The following is a 15065-nucleotide window of genomic DNA, read 5'->3' as shown; positions in this document are numbered from 1 at the left end:
TTCACAAGTCAGATCCCTATTCTTGAAATACTGCATACTCCCCAATGACTGTGAAAAAAACAACATCAATCAATCAATAAATAAATTAGGGTTACCTGAATGTGAGATGCATTTGTAGTTTAGTTGGTAGTCATTACTACCTTATTTAATACCTTAAGTTAACACAGTCACAGCACCTTCTACGCATCATCTTTTAATGAATATCCAACAGATACTCATTATTATTCATGAGCTAGGGTAGGTGTAGTCATGTGCACTGAGCTTTAGAGAGAGAGAGAGAGAGAGAGAGAGAGAGAGAGAGAAAGAGAGATGGACGAGTGAGAAAAGGGGGGTGTGTCTCTATGAAGAGGGGTTTAGAACAGCGTGTGTGGATGACTGCTATTCAGCTAGTGTGGATGAGAGAGACACAAGGAGATCGAGGGGGTACAATGCATGCACACACACAGTCATTCACAAGGAATTCTGCTAAATCAGGCAGCCTGGTCAATGCGTGTTTTTTACACAAAGAAGAACGGGTGAAAGGTACCCACTGATGAAAGACGTTACTCAACATTTGAGGGAAATCCCCAGGGTGCCTGTTTGCGTGCACTACTGCCAGAGATCTGTTGGGGGACCCGCGACGGCGAGATGGGCTGTAACCTGTGCACGCTGCAGAAGAGAGAGGAGCACTACAAGCTGCTGTACGAGATTGCCCAGGTAAGTCGACTTGTTTAACTTACTCTGGAATATCCTAAAACCCTTGTGAAGTTGAGTTATAAGATCAGATGGGATTTCCATGGGTTAAAACACAAGTTTTCACCTTCTCTAGACATTTCTTCACAATCTTTTCTCTGCAACTCATTCAGATTCAGAATGGATCCTTCACAGTATTTATTTAGACTAATTTATCCAAAGCAACTTGAGAATAACACATGTAGGACCAGTTGTTTCAAGGGACAGGACACTACAAGTACTCCTAAAAGTATTGGATGGGGAAACATGTTATGGTTTAAAGATTTATTATTGGACTTTTTGCCCTAATTGGATAACAACAATCAGGGAGTGGATAGAACGTGAAGTGGAAGAGATTGAGAGGGGCGGGAATGGAAAGGACCACAAGTTGGGATTCAAACGCTGGTTGCCCAAAGCTACATGTTGGAAGGCTTGCCCACGAGTCTTCAACCTCTGTGTCTTCTAAGACATTTAGTTTGATTCTAGTAGTTGTCCCATTTTATGGATCTACACAGTCTTGTGGTAAGAGGAGGTCTTTAGGAGAACTCTTTGTTGTGTGTGATGAATCCCCAACTGCATTGGGGACTTACCGCGAAGCATTTGTCAGGGATCAAAGCAAGTTTTGCAGCACACACCCTTTACAACTGTGCTAGTGTACTTGTTAATTTGGGTACAACTGTTGTACAAGATACTCACAGGTAGGAGGATGAGAATTCGGGATTGCACACCCTGGACAACTTGTCTATACGGTATGTAGCTGCAAGTGAGAGCTGCAAGAAGGAAGCAAGCCTGGACAAGGTGCGATTTCCAGAATTGGATAAAGACCATTTCAAATAGTTGCAGAAGGAACATTGATCATGATATATCATGTTTATGTAGCTTATAATATCACTATATTTCCAAACCTTTAGTTGGCACCCATTGGCCCTCTGCAACAGATTGCACAATAGCACAATGTTCAATGCTACAATAGAAAAACCTTTTGCTTTTTTGGTCATCACTAATGTTCAAGGTTGATGCTAGTCTGAGACTGGCTCAACCCCTGGCTCCGCTCCGTTCCTCTCTGAGTTGAGAATTACCCATGTTCCAGTGCTGCACAGGAGGTCAGAGTCCCTGCTCCTTACCGAGCATCAAGCGTGCAAAATAATATTTTCATGATACTCTTATCGCCTGCTCATTAAGCTGTTGTACAAAATGTCTGTTGGTCCCTAATTAGATATTAAAACGTGCCTTTTGTCTGTGTGGATGCCAATCTGGGAGATTATCCCTGTCCGTGGCTGAACTGAGGTAAAAGAAGATTGATCTCTGCTGGTTCAAAACAGTAGGCTTGTGTTTAGAGTGCCTTGCATAGACAGCTTCTTGCTGTCAGCAGTGCAGTACTGTCTATGATTGTGAATTTTGTACACTCGCTTGCTCTTTTGTGGCACTATAGAGTGAAGAGGGGCTGGCATAATTTTTCCAGTGGCGTGCTGCCGCTTTGACAATCTAGACATTTGACACCCTAGACATTCTGTGTATGTGTCTGGCGGGTTACGGTTTGCTTTTTTTCTTGACATGAGATGACTTTTTATATGTCACATGTTGGTCCCTTTGGTGTTTTAGCAGCCGAATGCAACTCTTGATAGAAGAAATATTGCAATGTCTCCAGGAAGGATGATGGTACTAAGGAAGGTTGAAAGGAAAAGGAAATCTGGATCTACTCTCCCTGGAGTAAATTCCCAAGCTGAAACAAAAGTGTGTCAAGGAAGTGTTGCCTCAGATGTTTCCTTTTCTGGTATTCAGCAATTTAAATTTTTGAGCTTTTTATGTTCGCAAGAAGAAATCAAAGATGTTGCACCATGTTAATCTTGAAGTCACAACAACAAGCGGACATGAATAAACACAAACACACGCCTACACTGCAATTTCACGCCCCTTGACAATTTTGACACTATTCTTGGCAGCACAGCCTCTTTAGCCCCGGTGGTCTGTGAGATTTATGATTTTAGTATGAGTGTTCGCCCCTCAACGGGCTCACCATGAAATGTAGTCTTCTTTCTTTGTTAGCCACATTACAATGACATCCCGTACTCTCTCTTCCTCACTCTTTCTTACTCTCAGTTTTAGAGGACTTAGCTGTGTGTTTGTGTTCCATCAGCAAGATCAGGTTTTGGATTATAAGGTTTTGGATTGTAAGACTGGGAAAATCTCTGTGATTGGCTGCTGTTTATCCATCATGATGTAAAATGTGATGTCATTTAAAGTCTTATTATAGATGGCATGCTTTGTGGGAGACGTAAACACTAAATTATATCAGGTAACCCTTCAAAATGAAAGCTTTTGAGGGAAAAAAAGTCTTATTCTCTCCAGTGCTGTAAAAAACAAGCCTGGAAATACCCATGAGACAGTTGGGTATAGGTTACATTATGGTGGATGTTTATTCCACCATAGAGTTGCTGGGAAAAGGTATTCGAACCCTTGATTTTACATGTATTTCTGCATTAAATGGCTTTAAAATTAGTCTTTCATGTCCTTATTGAACAAACTGTAAACATTAACAGTAAAGGATGGAAAGAAATTATGTGAATCCTTGGATTTAACGGTAAAAGACTGTTACAGTAAAAAACTGTTAATTGGTTAACAGAAAGTTTCAGTACTATATACGGTGAATAACTGTGATAGATCTAACCGTACATTTAATGTAATTTTACTGTCTAATACCATTTAACTTAACATTTCTGGAAGTGAAAAAGAACAAGTCGTAAAATTTACAGTGAAAAAAACGTAAATTGATATTCCCACAATTCCCTGCGTGACACTTCACATTTATGTATTTTTGTTGAAATAACTATGTTTCTTAGTTTTTCTTAGTTTTTTCTAATCAGTTATGTACATTAGTTAAGTCTGTAAAATCTAATATGTTGCTACCGTATTTTTTTGGGTAAATTACTGGCAACCACAGCTGCCAGTTTATTACCGTAAATTGAACAGAATTTATTTTACAGTGCAGCAGTAAAAAAATTTTTTAAATAAATGAATATATTTTAAACTATTTTATTATATAACACTATAAATGGTCTTACTCAATGTAATGAGTTTTCAGAGTTTCAGCATTTTCTTCATCAGCATTTAAATCCAAAATAGTCAAAAAAGTGCAATAAAATTAATGTTGTTAACCAATGGTAACTTTGATTTTAATTAAATGATGTTGTTCTCATGCTAAGAATTGATCTACTGCTGGGCTAAATTTGCAAGGTGCAAATTAAAACTGGATGTTAATGTATTTATTTCCTCAGTAATCTCTAATCTTGCTGAAATGCTGAGGCTCATGGGTGCAGTGCATTTTACGGCCATGGTCAGGAGCCCGTATGGGGACAGATGCTCTGTGTAATTTCCAGTCAGCATGGGAGGAGACTGAAATGGGAGAGATTTCACCTCCCACTCACTCACTCACTCACACATTCGTTTTTAGCATCTATAGATCTAACAGATTCAGAGATATAATGAAAAAAAGAAAATATTTACAAGAAGAAATCACATCCTCAGCTTTAATTTGCATGGGCAAAATTGAGAATTATTTGTAATTCACCTTGTTCTAAAAGATCTGTTCCAAACTCTCAATTAAATTAAAATTAGATTTTTAATTTACATGAAAAAGCTGGCACTAGTTTACCTCTGCACCCCCTGTCCATCGAGGGTCAGATGAAGTGTCGGTCCCGAGAGCGCTAACAGCCATATGGATCTGTGCGAGTGAATTGGGCAGTCAGTGTATCACAGCCTTCAAGTTTAATGGGTCTCCAGATGGAGGACAATCTTTAGAGAGACTTGCCAAAAGGAACTGGCTTTTGTGAAGAGTGTTAGATTGAGTTTCGAGTGTGTATGTGTGTAAGGATGCTTTACACTCCTGCCTGAACCCAGGTCTCTCTTATTGGCATCGTCACTGTTGGGCCATGTCCTCTGTCTTTCTCTCAGAACACTCTCATCCATCTTCCTGTCCTGGAGCCTTTCTCTGAATGATGCTCCTTGCTGATGAAACGCGATGGGTGTGGAGCGAAAGAAGGCAAAGACAGAGAAACATGTAGTTTTGATTGATCTTGTGAGCGTGTTGGATGATAAGCCTGTCAGATAGTACAGGCCCTGGGGTGATCATATCACCAGACCCTGCCAACTCCAGCCCAGGCGAACCGTGTGTGTGTGTGTGTGTGTGTGTGTGTGTGTGTGTGTGTGTGCATATCATGGAAATCCCATTTAAAACCCATATCATTCTTTTTGGCTCTAGCATGCATGGAATGATTGCATAATTATTGCTAAAAATAGACTTTACACTCTTAGTGATCCTGGTGATTTCTGCCTGAAAATAACAGATGCTGAGTTCATATTTTCATCCTGATCTGGAAAGAGAGTGGATGACCTCATCTAAACCTCTGTCCCATGTAATTTACACAGCCACTGATCTTCCTTACCAGATCCACCGTATTACCTTCTGCTGTGTGTATGTTTTCATGTTTACTGCATACCTTTTTTACACTTCATGTGATTATATACAAGGTAATCTCAAATTTCAAAAGCATACATGAACAGATGTTTGATAGTTCATTATAGAGATGCACTATATATCGGCCACCATATCGGCATCGGACGATATATGTTATTTTTTATCGTTATCGGCACGATAAGTAAATTTGGCCGATATATTAAAGCCGATAAAAAAAAGTATTATTTCCTTCAGCTTAGACACTTAAGATTCCTACTGTTCACCATGATGGTTTTTAATTGCTTGAAATATGATTGAAATGATTTTAAAAAGGAAATTACAGTGCAACATGTGTAGCGCAAGTCTGTCATATACTGTAGGCTAGCTAATTGTGTGCTTGGGACTTTTAATGGTGAAACTTTTGTTTTTGTAATCAGGCTTTCAAAAATTATATAAAAATTTAGATTTATCAGCCAATATATCGGTTATTGGCTTTCAAATATAAAGAATTATCGGCTATCGACATCGGCCAAAATTTTCATAAGGTGAAATGAATGCATCCCTGGTTAATTACATATTTGTTGAATAAACTTAATGAAATTAGTCACTTTTGTTAGAGATCCATCACATTCCGGTACTATATTAGTTATTGGCAAAAATTAATATATATATATATATATATATATATATATATATATATATATATATATATATATTCATTATAATGTTATGATGCCTAAATTCACTTGTAGTTTTAGTGCTACATTATTAATTTACTCAATAGATAGCATAGAATGTTAATATTGTCTATTTATCGGTTATCAACTAACTAAAAAATATCGGCTTATTGGTATCAGCCACATTGTAATATATTTGTGGAAGGTTGCACTCATTTCTAAGTATTTTTATAAGTTATATAGCATTGACTGTAAAAAGAAGTCCCAACAGAGTCATTGTTATTGCTGTTACTGTCTCTACCTCTCTGTGGATTGAGTTTCATGAGATTTTACACTTTTGTCTGTTCTGCTTCTTTTATGACTGTCTCAAGTGAAATTATGAGGTGACCTTTTCTTTTTTGTGTTATTTCATTTTAAAAAGTGCAGGCTTGACCTTTACATACTTATAGCAAACCCACAGGACCAGACAGACTCTCTGATTGAAGTCTTTATCTGGCCCTCTTTCTGCTCTCAGTTTTTCCCATATACAGTATATATATATATATACACCACCTGTGGCCGCACTTGCTATGCTAAAATCTACCTTGCATCAGCCATTCTGAAAGATATTTATTGCATAGGGTTTAACTCACAACTCCCCTTTTGGTTGGATTTAGGAGCATTTTATTATTTGCGTTTACTGTAGCATCGTTTTTCCCTTTCAGAACAGACTGACTCATTTGCTAACTGATGATGATGCATAACGAAATATGTGAACATCATATTCCTTTGTCCCAAACTTGTCGTTTTATATCCTTAAACTGATCATGGCCTCTCTTTCAATCTTAAGACAATCATAGTCTAATTTCAGCAGAAGAGATAATAAAAAGTTCTTTGTCTGGAACCGCAGAGGAGATGACCTGCTTGTCAGCCCTAGACACACTGGTGTGTAATTAGTGCTGGGCTTCAGAGCTGATTGGTAATTATAAGAAGTTATGGAGTTTTGTCTTTACTTCATCATGTATTCCTTTGAGTCGGCCCACTTGCCAAGTCAAAAGGGGCTGATTACACCTCCGTCACACATGGGTGCTACACGAATGAAACACAGGGCATTAAATCTACATGCATCGCTGTTCACTTGACTTAATAACTAGAACTAGTGTGATGGATCTAGCATTTAAAAAAACAAAAACTTTTTAACACAATTCTCTTTTTTTCCACACTGTACATTATAATGTTGTGATGCTTTAATTCACTTGTATATTTTAGTTTTTAGTGCCATATTATCAAGCTATTTAGACAAGGTAGATAACTATTGATTTCCTATGTATAAAAATCAACCAAAAATGTTTTTCCATGCTTAATATTATGTTTCAATCTTAAATACATCTAGCTATTAAAATGGGTTTCAAATGGCAATACACATTGACTTTAAAATAGGTTGTTTTGAGTTGATTTGTTCTACATTGATTGGGTCTACATAGCAGTTTTATAGTACACTGGAGGATTGTGGATTGATCCATTTGTAATTAACATACAATTAGCAGGTACATAAGTCTAAATGACAATTCTTAATATCCCATCTGGCCGAGGACCCAAGGAGAAAATACCATGTTTGTTGTGCAGCTGCCAGTGTATCGTGGAGAATAACAGTTCAAGAGCTCTTCAGTCAAACTCAGTTAATTTATGGGTTATCTGTGGTGTATCTGTAATATTAAAACAATCTGTGAGCACTGCAGCTCAGCCCGGTATCACAGTTACTTGGTGAGGATCAAATAGGCTAATGAAGCATCTGTGTGTGCAAGGTTAAAGCACAGAAATAGATCTCAGGGGCGTTTTGTTTCTGTACGGCACGTGAAATGAGGGATGATACCCCTCCCCCAACCCACTTTCTGTCTTTTCTTTTGTTCTTCCAAAGGTGAGACTTTTTCTGTGAGAAAACAGAGCAGAAGGCTGAAGAATTATGGGATACTGAAATTGCAATGTTTGCCAGATTCAACTTCACACTGTTAGTACACTTGAATGGACTGTTATATGGAGATGAAGAATGGAAAAAGACCTTGTGTCATTACAGACATGCTGTCTTACATCTGGCAGTAAAATACAGGATTGGACACATTTCACCTTTCATCAGTCACACACACACACACACACACACACACACACACACACACACACACACACACACACACACACACACACACACACACACACACACACACACACACACACACACACACACACACACACACACACACACACACACACACACACATATATATACAGGGAGGTCACTGCTCCTGTCTGTTCCTCTTGGCTGGCCCCGGGCCCCCTGTGTGAGTAACAGTCTGTCAGTGTGAGACACAAACTGGCCCGGGTTATTTCCTCTGAGTCTGACACAAGCACACCATGACATTCTTTATTCAACAATAATGATAAGCTGATATCAGTCAAACATTCCTTATGAGTGCAAGTGTTAAACTTGTGGTCAGGGGTTTCTTTAACTACAAACTTGTATGTCTGAGAGGTTGAGATTTCACCCTTTTCCACGGTAAAACTTGAAATTTAACTGTTAACACTTTACAATAAGGTTTCATTTGTTTACATTAGTTAACATGAACTAACCTCGAACAATAGCCTACTTCTACAGCATTTACTAACCTAAATTATAGTAATCTCAATGTTTGATTACATTTCCATGTTATCAGAGACGATGCAAAATTTGTGGTGGAAATGACATTGAAGTGGAAATGTTCAAGACCATCAGATAGGCTACATATCAAAAATGACAATTGTAAACCAGTAAGAGTGTGAAAAATGTGTCTGTTATTTTCTAAAAGTCCCACTCAATCATTAATATCTGTGTTCGGTTGTAATGTATTGGACTGGTATGCAATTGTGTAAATTGTGTAGATCTCAGTTTGGTAGATCTCATATGTCCTTGATTCCCCTGCTTTAGTCACTCGGGTCTTTTTGGTCAATGAGTCCAAACTTGCACGTCTTGGACAGGTTCTGTATGTTCATTCAATACTGTGACACTATCAAACTTGAGTTGGGTTTCTAGTGTGCTTGAAAAAAGTCATTAGCAGCTCTCGGAGGTCTCTTGCGCCGTCCGTTTGCGTATTAAGTATCAAGCAGCCCATCTGTGGGGCAAACCATGGTGTCTCCGCTCAGTAACCAGATCTGCTCTCTGTAACATCAGTAGGGTTCAAGTCTTACAGCAGATCCTTTCTTGGAAATTTGCATTTTTATGTCCTATTGTGTGCTTTCATATGCAGCATTGGTTCTATTAAAGCATATAGAAGAGATCGGGTCTAGTTGTCACATGCAGGCTATATATTAAGGATTTTAGGGTTATAAGCTTATTGAATTATTATTAATAATTTCTTTGAACTCCATAAATGTTTAAAAAGCGATGTATTTGTTATTATATTATATTATATTATATTATATTAGTACATATACATTGATAAATACTGAATAGAGTCAAACATTTATTTATTTCAAATAAACTTTTTTGCTGTATTTAGTTAGAATAAATCTAATAAATTGACAAAATAAATCTATATTAGAAATAATTAGAGGAGTCAAATGTGTGACTATTCAATATAATATAATATAATATAATAATTGAATAAGTCTACATTGATAGATAATGAATGGAATCAAATGTGTCACCCTTATCCTTAGAAAAATATTGAATCTTTTTATTTGCTCATTCCATATTCCGATTAGCCAATTACGCCCAATTCATACTCCAAGTCATCCGTTGAGCAACTGTGAAAGCAGGATCTGACTGACTGTCGACAGGCTGAATAGAGCTAAATTGCACTGCAAAACATCTCAGTGTGTTGTGCATTATGTGGCTGTGTGCGTCAGAGACCGTCTTCAAGCAAGCGTGCGTGTTTGGATGTCCATTCACACACATCTGATGTGCTCTTGAAGACTGTTCAGGTGTGAAGGCGTGCTTTATTTTTTCCCATTCCTCCCTTGAGAGCCAAATCCAACTCCACATTTGAGAAACAATGCTAATTGGCATGAACCTCCAGGAATTACACACATAGTAAGGAAGAGAAAACAAATCTCATGGCTGGTAGCTCATTAAAAGTTTGACATATTTTGATTTAAATAAACTACCCACACAATGTACCTGGTTTTACTCAGAAGCTGCAGGTTTTCACATTAAAATATCTGGTTATTAGATTCATCTTTTTATATTCGGTTTCAGATTTGATGGGGAGCAGATGTCGGTTTTGGCCGTGTGGTGGCGGCCGCCATGTGCCACACCTGTAGTGGTGCATTAACTACACGCAGAGCATGAAGACCAGTGCCAACCCACGCGCAACTGCCAGACGCATTCATCAGGCTTTGGATCCACAAACGTGGGATGCAGGACAAAAGATTCACACATAATCATGTGTTTGGAGGGACTTTGATTAGTATGTTTTCGTTAAGAGATGGCACGGAAGTGTGCAACAACAATTGTTGTGCTTTTATAGGCGAAAAGTACAGCGACAGAAGCCTTTCTGTCATATTGATGTGCGTGGCCACACTCAGGTTATTTAGTATATTAACTTAAGAATTCAGAAATTAACTTTATGCATTGCTGAATACTTGCTGTGGTAAAGGCTCTGACCTCCTCTTGAACTCCCATACATCAGATTAGAAAGCAGTATCCCTCCCTTATTTAATTTAGAAATATTCCATGGAACATAGTAAGGGTGTGCGTTTGCGTGTGGGTTTATCTATTCAAATGGCTATTGTTTGTTGTGTTCCTGCCTGTAATGATGGCAGATGTAAGGTTAATCTGTGTCTAATGTGTGTAGGAGGAAGTAACAGACAATAAGCCTCTGGCACTGGACGCACCACATCTATTAGAGTTAGTCTGAGAGGGAGACACATGAAGTTCAATGTGGAAGACTAGGCACTATTTAGACGGTTTGTCTCTACTAGAACACTAGTATTAGGGAAAAATCGGGTCTATTGGAGAAGTCAAATAGATTTTTTAAGGCGCGTCAAAAGACCACCACAGACACAGTACATTTCACATGGGATAATCTCACAGTATAACAAGTAGCCGACTGATTGCAGTGTATTCTTCCTTTTGATTCTAAACTGAACTCAAAAGGCACTGAGATTTGGGTAAGAGCGCACTAAATTGGGGAAATTGAAAGATGAAACAATGCTAATGACCTGGGTTTATGGTGGAGTAGTGAGTTTGATGTGTAATTAAACTCGAGGTTCTGTGGGGTGCGGACTTGATCGACTCTATTCCTAGAGCTTCCAAACAAATGTTTTTTTGGGGATGCGGACTAATGGGGCAGTGAACCCGAGGTTACACCGTGAGTCAGGACGGGAGGAGCTCTAAGACTGACTAACGGTGTAACTTCGGGTTCACTGCCCCATTAGTCCGCACCCCCAAAAAAAACATTTGTTAGTTTACATTAGTAAAACATTAGTTTTACTCTGAGGTGTTTATTCGGTGCGCCTAAGAATTTTTAGGCGCACCGAATAAACACCTCAGAGTAAAACTATATCCAAAATAAGATACACCTGTGTTTTGCCAGATGAGAAGTTTATTCTATGTATCATCTTTTTACTTTAAATCATTTTACTCTTTTTTTTCACTTTTTTAATTTCCCTTGCTTTTATTTTGTTCATTTTCTATGCAAAGCTCTTTGAATTGCCATAGTGTTATTTTTTTAAATTTCTTTCTATGTAAAGCATTTTGAATAAATGTTCTATCCTTGCTTTTATTTTGTTATTATTTTTATTCCTTTCTATGTAAAGCATTTTGAATAAATGTTCTATCCTTGCTTTTATTTTGTTATTATTTTTATTCCTTTCTATGTAAAGCACTTTGAATTGCCATAGTGTATGAAATATGCTATATAAATAAACTTGCCTTGCCTTACTACAGTTTTCACTCAGAGGACATTATCCAACTTGTTCCCCGTGTTAGGAGCTGAGAAAAAAGTTTTAATTTTAAAAGCCTTCATCTTCGGTCTACTCCTTTCTTTTTCTTTTTTTCAAAGTAGTTCAATAAAAATAATTTTATCACACCTTTTAAAGATTTTTATTTATTTATTTATGTTCTTAATTTTTTTATGTATGAAAAATGTATATTTTATTTATTATTTTTATTTTTATTTTATTATTGGTAGTTGTATTAGTATTAACATCCAAATTCTAAAGCCGCAGTAACACTAGACTTTGAGCGCACACAATTTCTACGGACACTGCAACGGTCACATTCTGCAGAGTATTTTTTTTAAAACACGCTTCAACATATCAAACAATCAATGTTGATTCAACATCAAAAATGTAAACATGCAATCTACTCCACTTTACAGCAACACTGCAATCCTGCAGATTTAAAGTTTGCGTTCTTTTAATTCAGCTAAAAGGTCACACTGTGGCGTAATAATCTTCTGTTGGTCACACATCACACATCTTCACATGATAAAAATGTGCAGGTCAGAGTTCACCAAACTTGAACTTTAAAACGCAGTGAAATGCAAAACTTATTCGCTTGAACTGTTTCCTGTCTCCTGCATTCGTAATATGCGTATGCATGGAAGTTAATGGAATGAAAAGTATAGTGTGATCATCCTTGAAGGCAACCCCAGAATGCATTGCATTGTGATGAAAATCAAGATTGTTGATGAAGCTAGAGGAAGGTCAAACATTTATTTCAATACTGAAATGAACTAAAAATAGTTTTTTTAGTAATTACAAACTTATTATTTTATCCAGCAACAAGCTGACATGAAACTATTGAAATTAAATGTTTGTTCATTTGTTTGACATATCGAGTTGCCTAGCCCTAGAGCGTTCCATATCTGTCACTTATGAGGTCCCATGCCTTTGTTAGAATGCTGCCTATGTAGTGAAGTAGCTCATAGGCTTTGGAACAGAGCTGGTATCTCTCAAGAGCAGAGTCCTTCATTAAAGTCATTAGTAAGGCATGGTGGGACACTCCTGCCAGCGAAATCAGATAAAATAATGAAGCATACCCACTGAAACCACAAATCACCATCAGATCTGTCTCTATTGCTCTCTCTCAGCCTGACTGCAGTACCCATAACTCTCCTTGGCTCGCTTGACTGATTCCTCAAACATTTTAAGGCCAAGACACCAGGTTCATTGCCTTCCAGGAACAATCAAAATTTCAGCATTAGGTCAAGTGAGAGTCCGCATGTAAAAAAAAAAAAAAGGCAAGTTTAGCCCTGAACCTTAGGTCACTCTTTCTTGTATTGTTGTATTGCATAGCCTTGTGCTATTTTCGTGGTGGTTATGATTAATGTTGGCTTGTTCCACAGCATTTTCGCCCTGACATTTATTGGTGAACCTTGAAGTGAACTCGACTGCACAGCAAAACTAATAGCTAAATTCAGGCCGTGGTCCAGTTTTTTTTGTTTTAATGAGGATCAGTGATATTGAAGGCTGGTATTTAAAGCTAAAGTGTGTATTTTTTCAGTGTTAAAATACTTTTTCCTATCAAAACATTTGCTGTATTTGGAACCACATACTTTCGTACTACTCATACTATTTCTGCCATAGAAATATGGTAAAAAGAGTAGCATGATAAAGTATATGGTTCTAAATTCAACAATTGCTTACATTTTTTTGAACATCCTGACCAGCTCAATATAGAAACATCGGCTCCACTAATGGCATAAGTTTAGGGCGAGACTATCTGTTTTTCTGACCAATGGCATATCGGGAGAGTGTTTGGGAAACCAATTTCTAGTGCCAAAGAAACCCTAATTAAATATATAAGTGACCATAGGAGAGCAACAAGCCCGGACATGTTGTGACACTTTTGTTTAAGGCCTGGAAATTGTGCAGGCAACATGTGGACAAAGAGACACAACCCTGTCAAAAATCTGTTCTCAATCTGAGAACATTTCATTTATTCACAGTCCTGTTGACAAATAATGGAAAAACAATTCCCTACATCTAGATTTAGTACACATGATGTAGTCCATGACAGCATGCAGTATGGTCGTGCTTATGGAGAGTGCTTGCATCAGGTTATTGTATTGATGTACTGGGGCTAAATAAACATTTTGTTGACACAGTTTGTCATAACCCATGTCATCCATGGCTGGGTCCTGCTGAAGGACTCATTAGTTACACATACACTCAGCTCTCTGTGATATATGTGCCTGTTATTCCAAATACATGATCTATTTTTGTACCTGAAAATAGAGAAAAATGAGATGCATTTATTTAGCTTGGAGGATCAACCCAAGGTTGGTGCTAACGGAGAATTTAATTATGTTACGAAAGGTAGACATTTCCCTGCAGGGTGAACTCTGTCAGCGTTGTGTTGTGTAGTCAAACTCCCACTGCCTGATTCCCACAGAACAAGTCAGTGGCATATTGCTGCCGAAAACCTCTTTGAGGAGTAATTCTTTGTCCCTAAAGAGGAATTTTAATTTAACACAAAAGCACATGCATAAGCAATGGCAGCAGATACGGTTGAATCTCTATGGTGATACTGTGTAATCACAGATACTGATGTGGGAATACTGTGCATATGTGATGTATGTTGAAAAATGACAAAGTGGGGGAGGGGCTGTGCTTGCAGGTGCCTACGGCGTTCTAGAAGTTGCATCTTATTTATATAGTATAATTAGGTTTAGAATAATTAACAGTTACATTTGTAGTGGTGTTAGGTTGTAATAGCATCACCAAAGGAATTGCAAAAATAGTTGTTTTCAAACAGGTTTCCCTAAAAGCTTCATGAATTTTTTTAATCAACAGTTGAATGTGGGTAGGTTTCATTAAAAAAAGAAACAGAAGATGCGTAATAGCGCCCCTACCATATGACTGTGAAAACATGGATTGCCAGAATATTTCGCCAAAAAAATAAAATAAAAAAATTCCATCAATGGCAGGGAAAGAGTTTAGGTTTGTCAAATCAATCATTTTCACACCAAGTTCATAATGGTGAATAATGTGGGTATATGGCATAGCCGTAGAGTCTGATTTTAATGAATTACCCCGAGTTATTATCATGACTGATATGCTCAATTTGCTTGTTTGTTTACAATCTATTTAGTATGCTTGGATTATACTTGTAATGAGAGAAAACATTTTTGCTGCCACACATCAACAGTAATTTGCACCAAATTTCACTTATACAGAAAGTCTTTGCACTTTTTTCTCTCTTTTTCTCTACTGATCTCTCACTCAGTCATGCATTTCATCAGGGTACTAATTGCCTCTCATTAATT

General features: G+C 37.6%; 1 protein-coding gene across 3 annotated transcripts in view; it reads left to right on the top strand.

Annotated features, from left to right (window-relative positions):
• The window catches only part of pdzrn4 (PDZ domain containing ring finger 4), a 52716-nt gene that overhangs the window by 25357 nt on the left and 12294 nt on the right, over positions 1-15065 (top strand). Inside the window, exon 1 of one of the 3 annotated variants that reach the window (XM_077234500.1) lies at positions 380-696. The exons of 1 other annotated variant lie outside the window; for it this stretch is intronic. In XM_077234500.1, coding sequence (XP_077090615.1) covers positions 628-696 — 69 coding nt within the window. In that variant the 5' untranslated portion in view covers positions 380-627. Of the gene's footprint in view, positions 1-379; positions 697-15065 lie in introns of those variants that run through there. One more of the 3 variants, XM_077234501.1, reaches the window with a different exon arrangement.

The sequence above is a fragment of the Siphateles boraxobius genome, unplaced genomic scaffold (genome assembly GCF_051911475.1).
Source record: "Siphateles boraxobius isolate OS27281-9 unplaced genomic scaffold, OSU_SipBor_1 19, whole genome shotgun sequence".
NCBI classification, from domain to species: Eukaryota; Metazoa; Chordata; class Actinopteri; order Cypriniformes; family Leuciscidae; genus Siphateles; species Siphateles boraxobius.
Note: the sequence above shows the minus strand (reverse complement) of the source record. Positions and strands in the feature narration are given on the sequence as shown.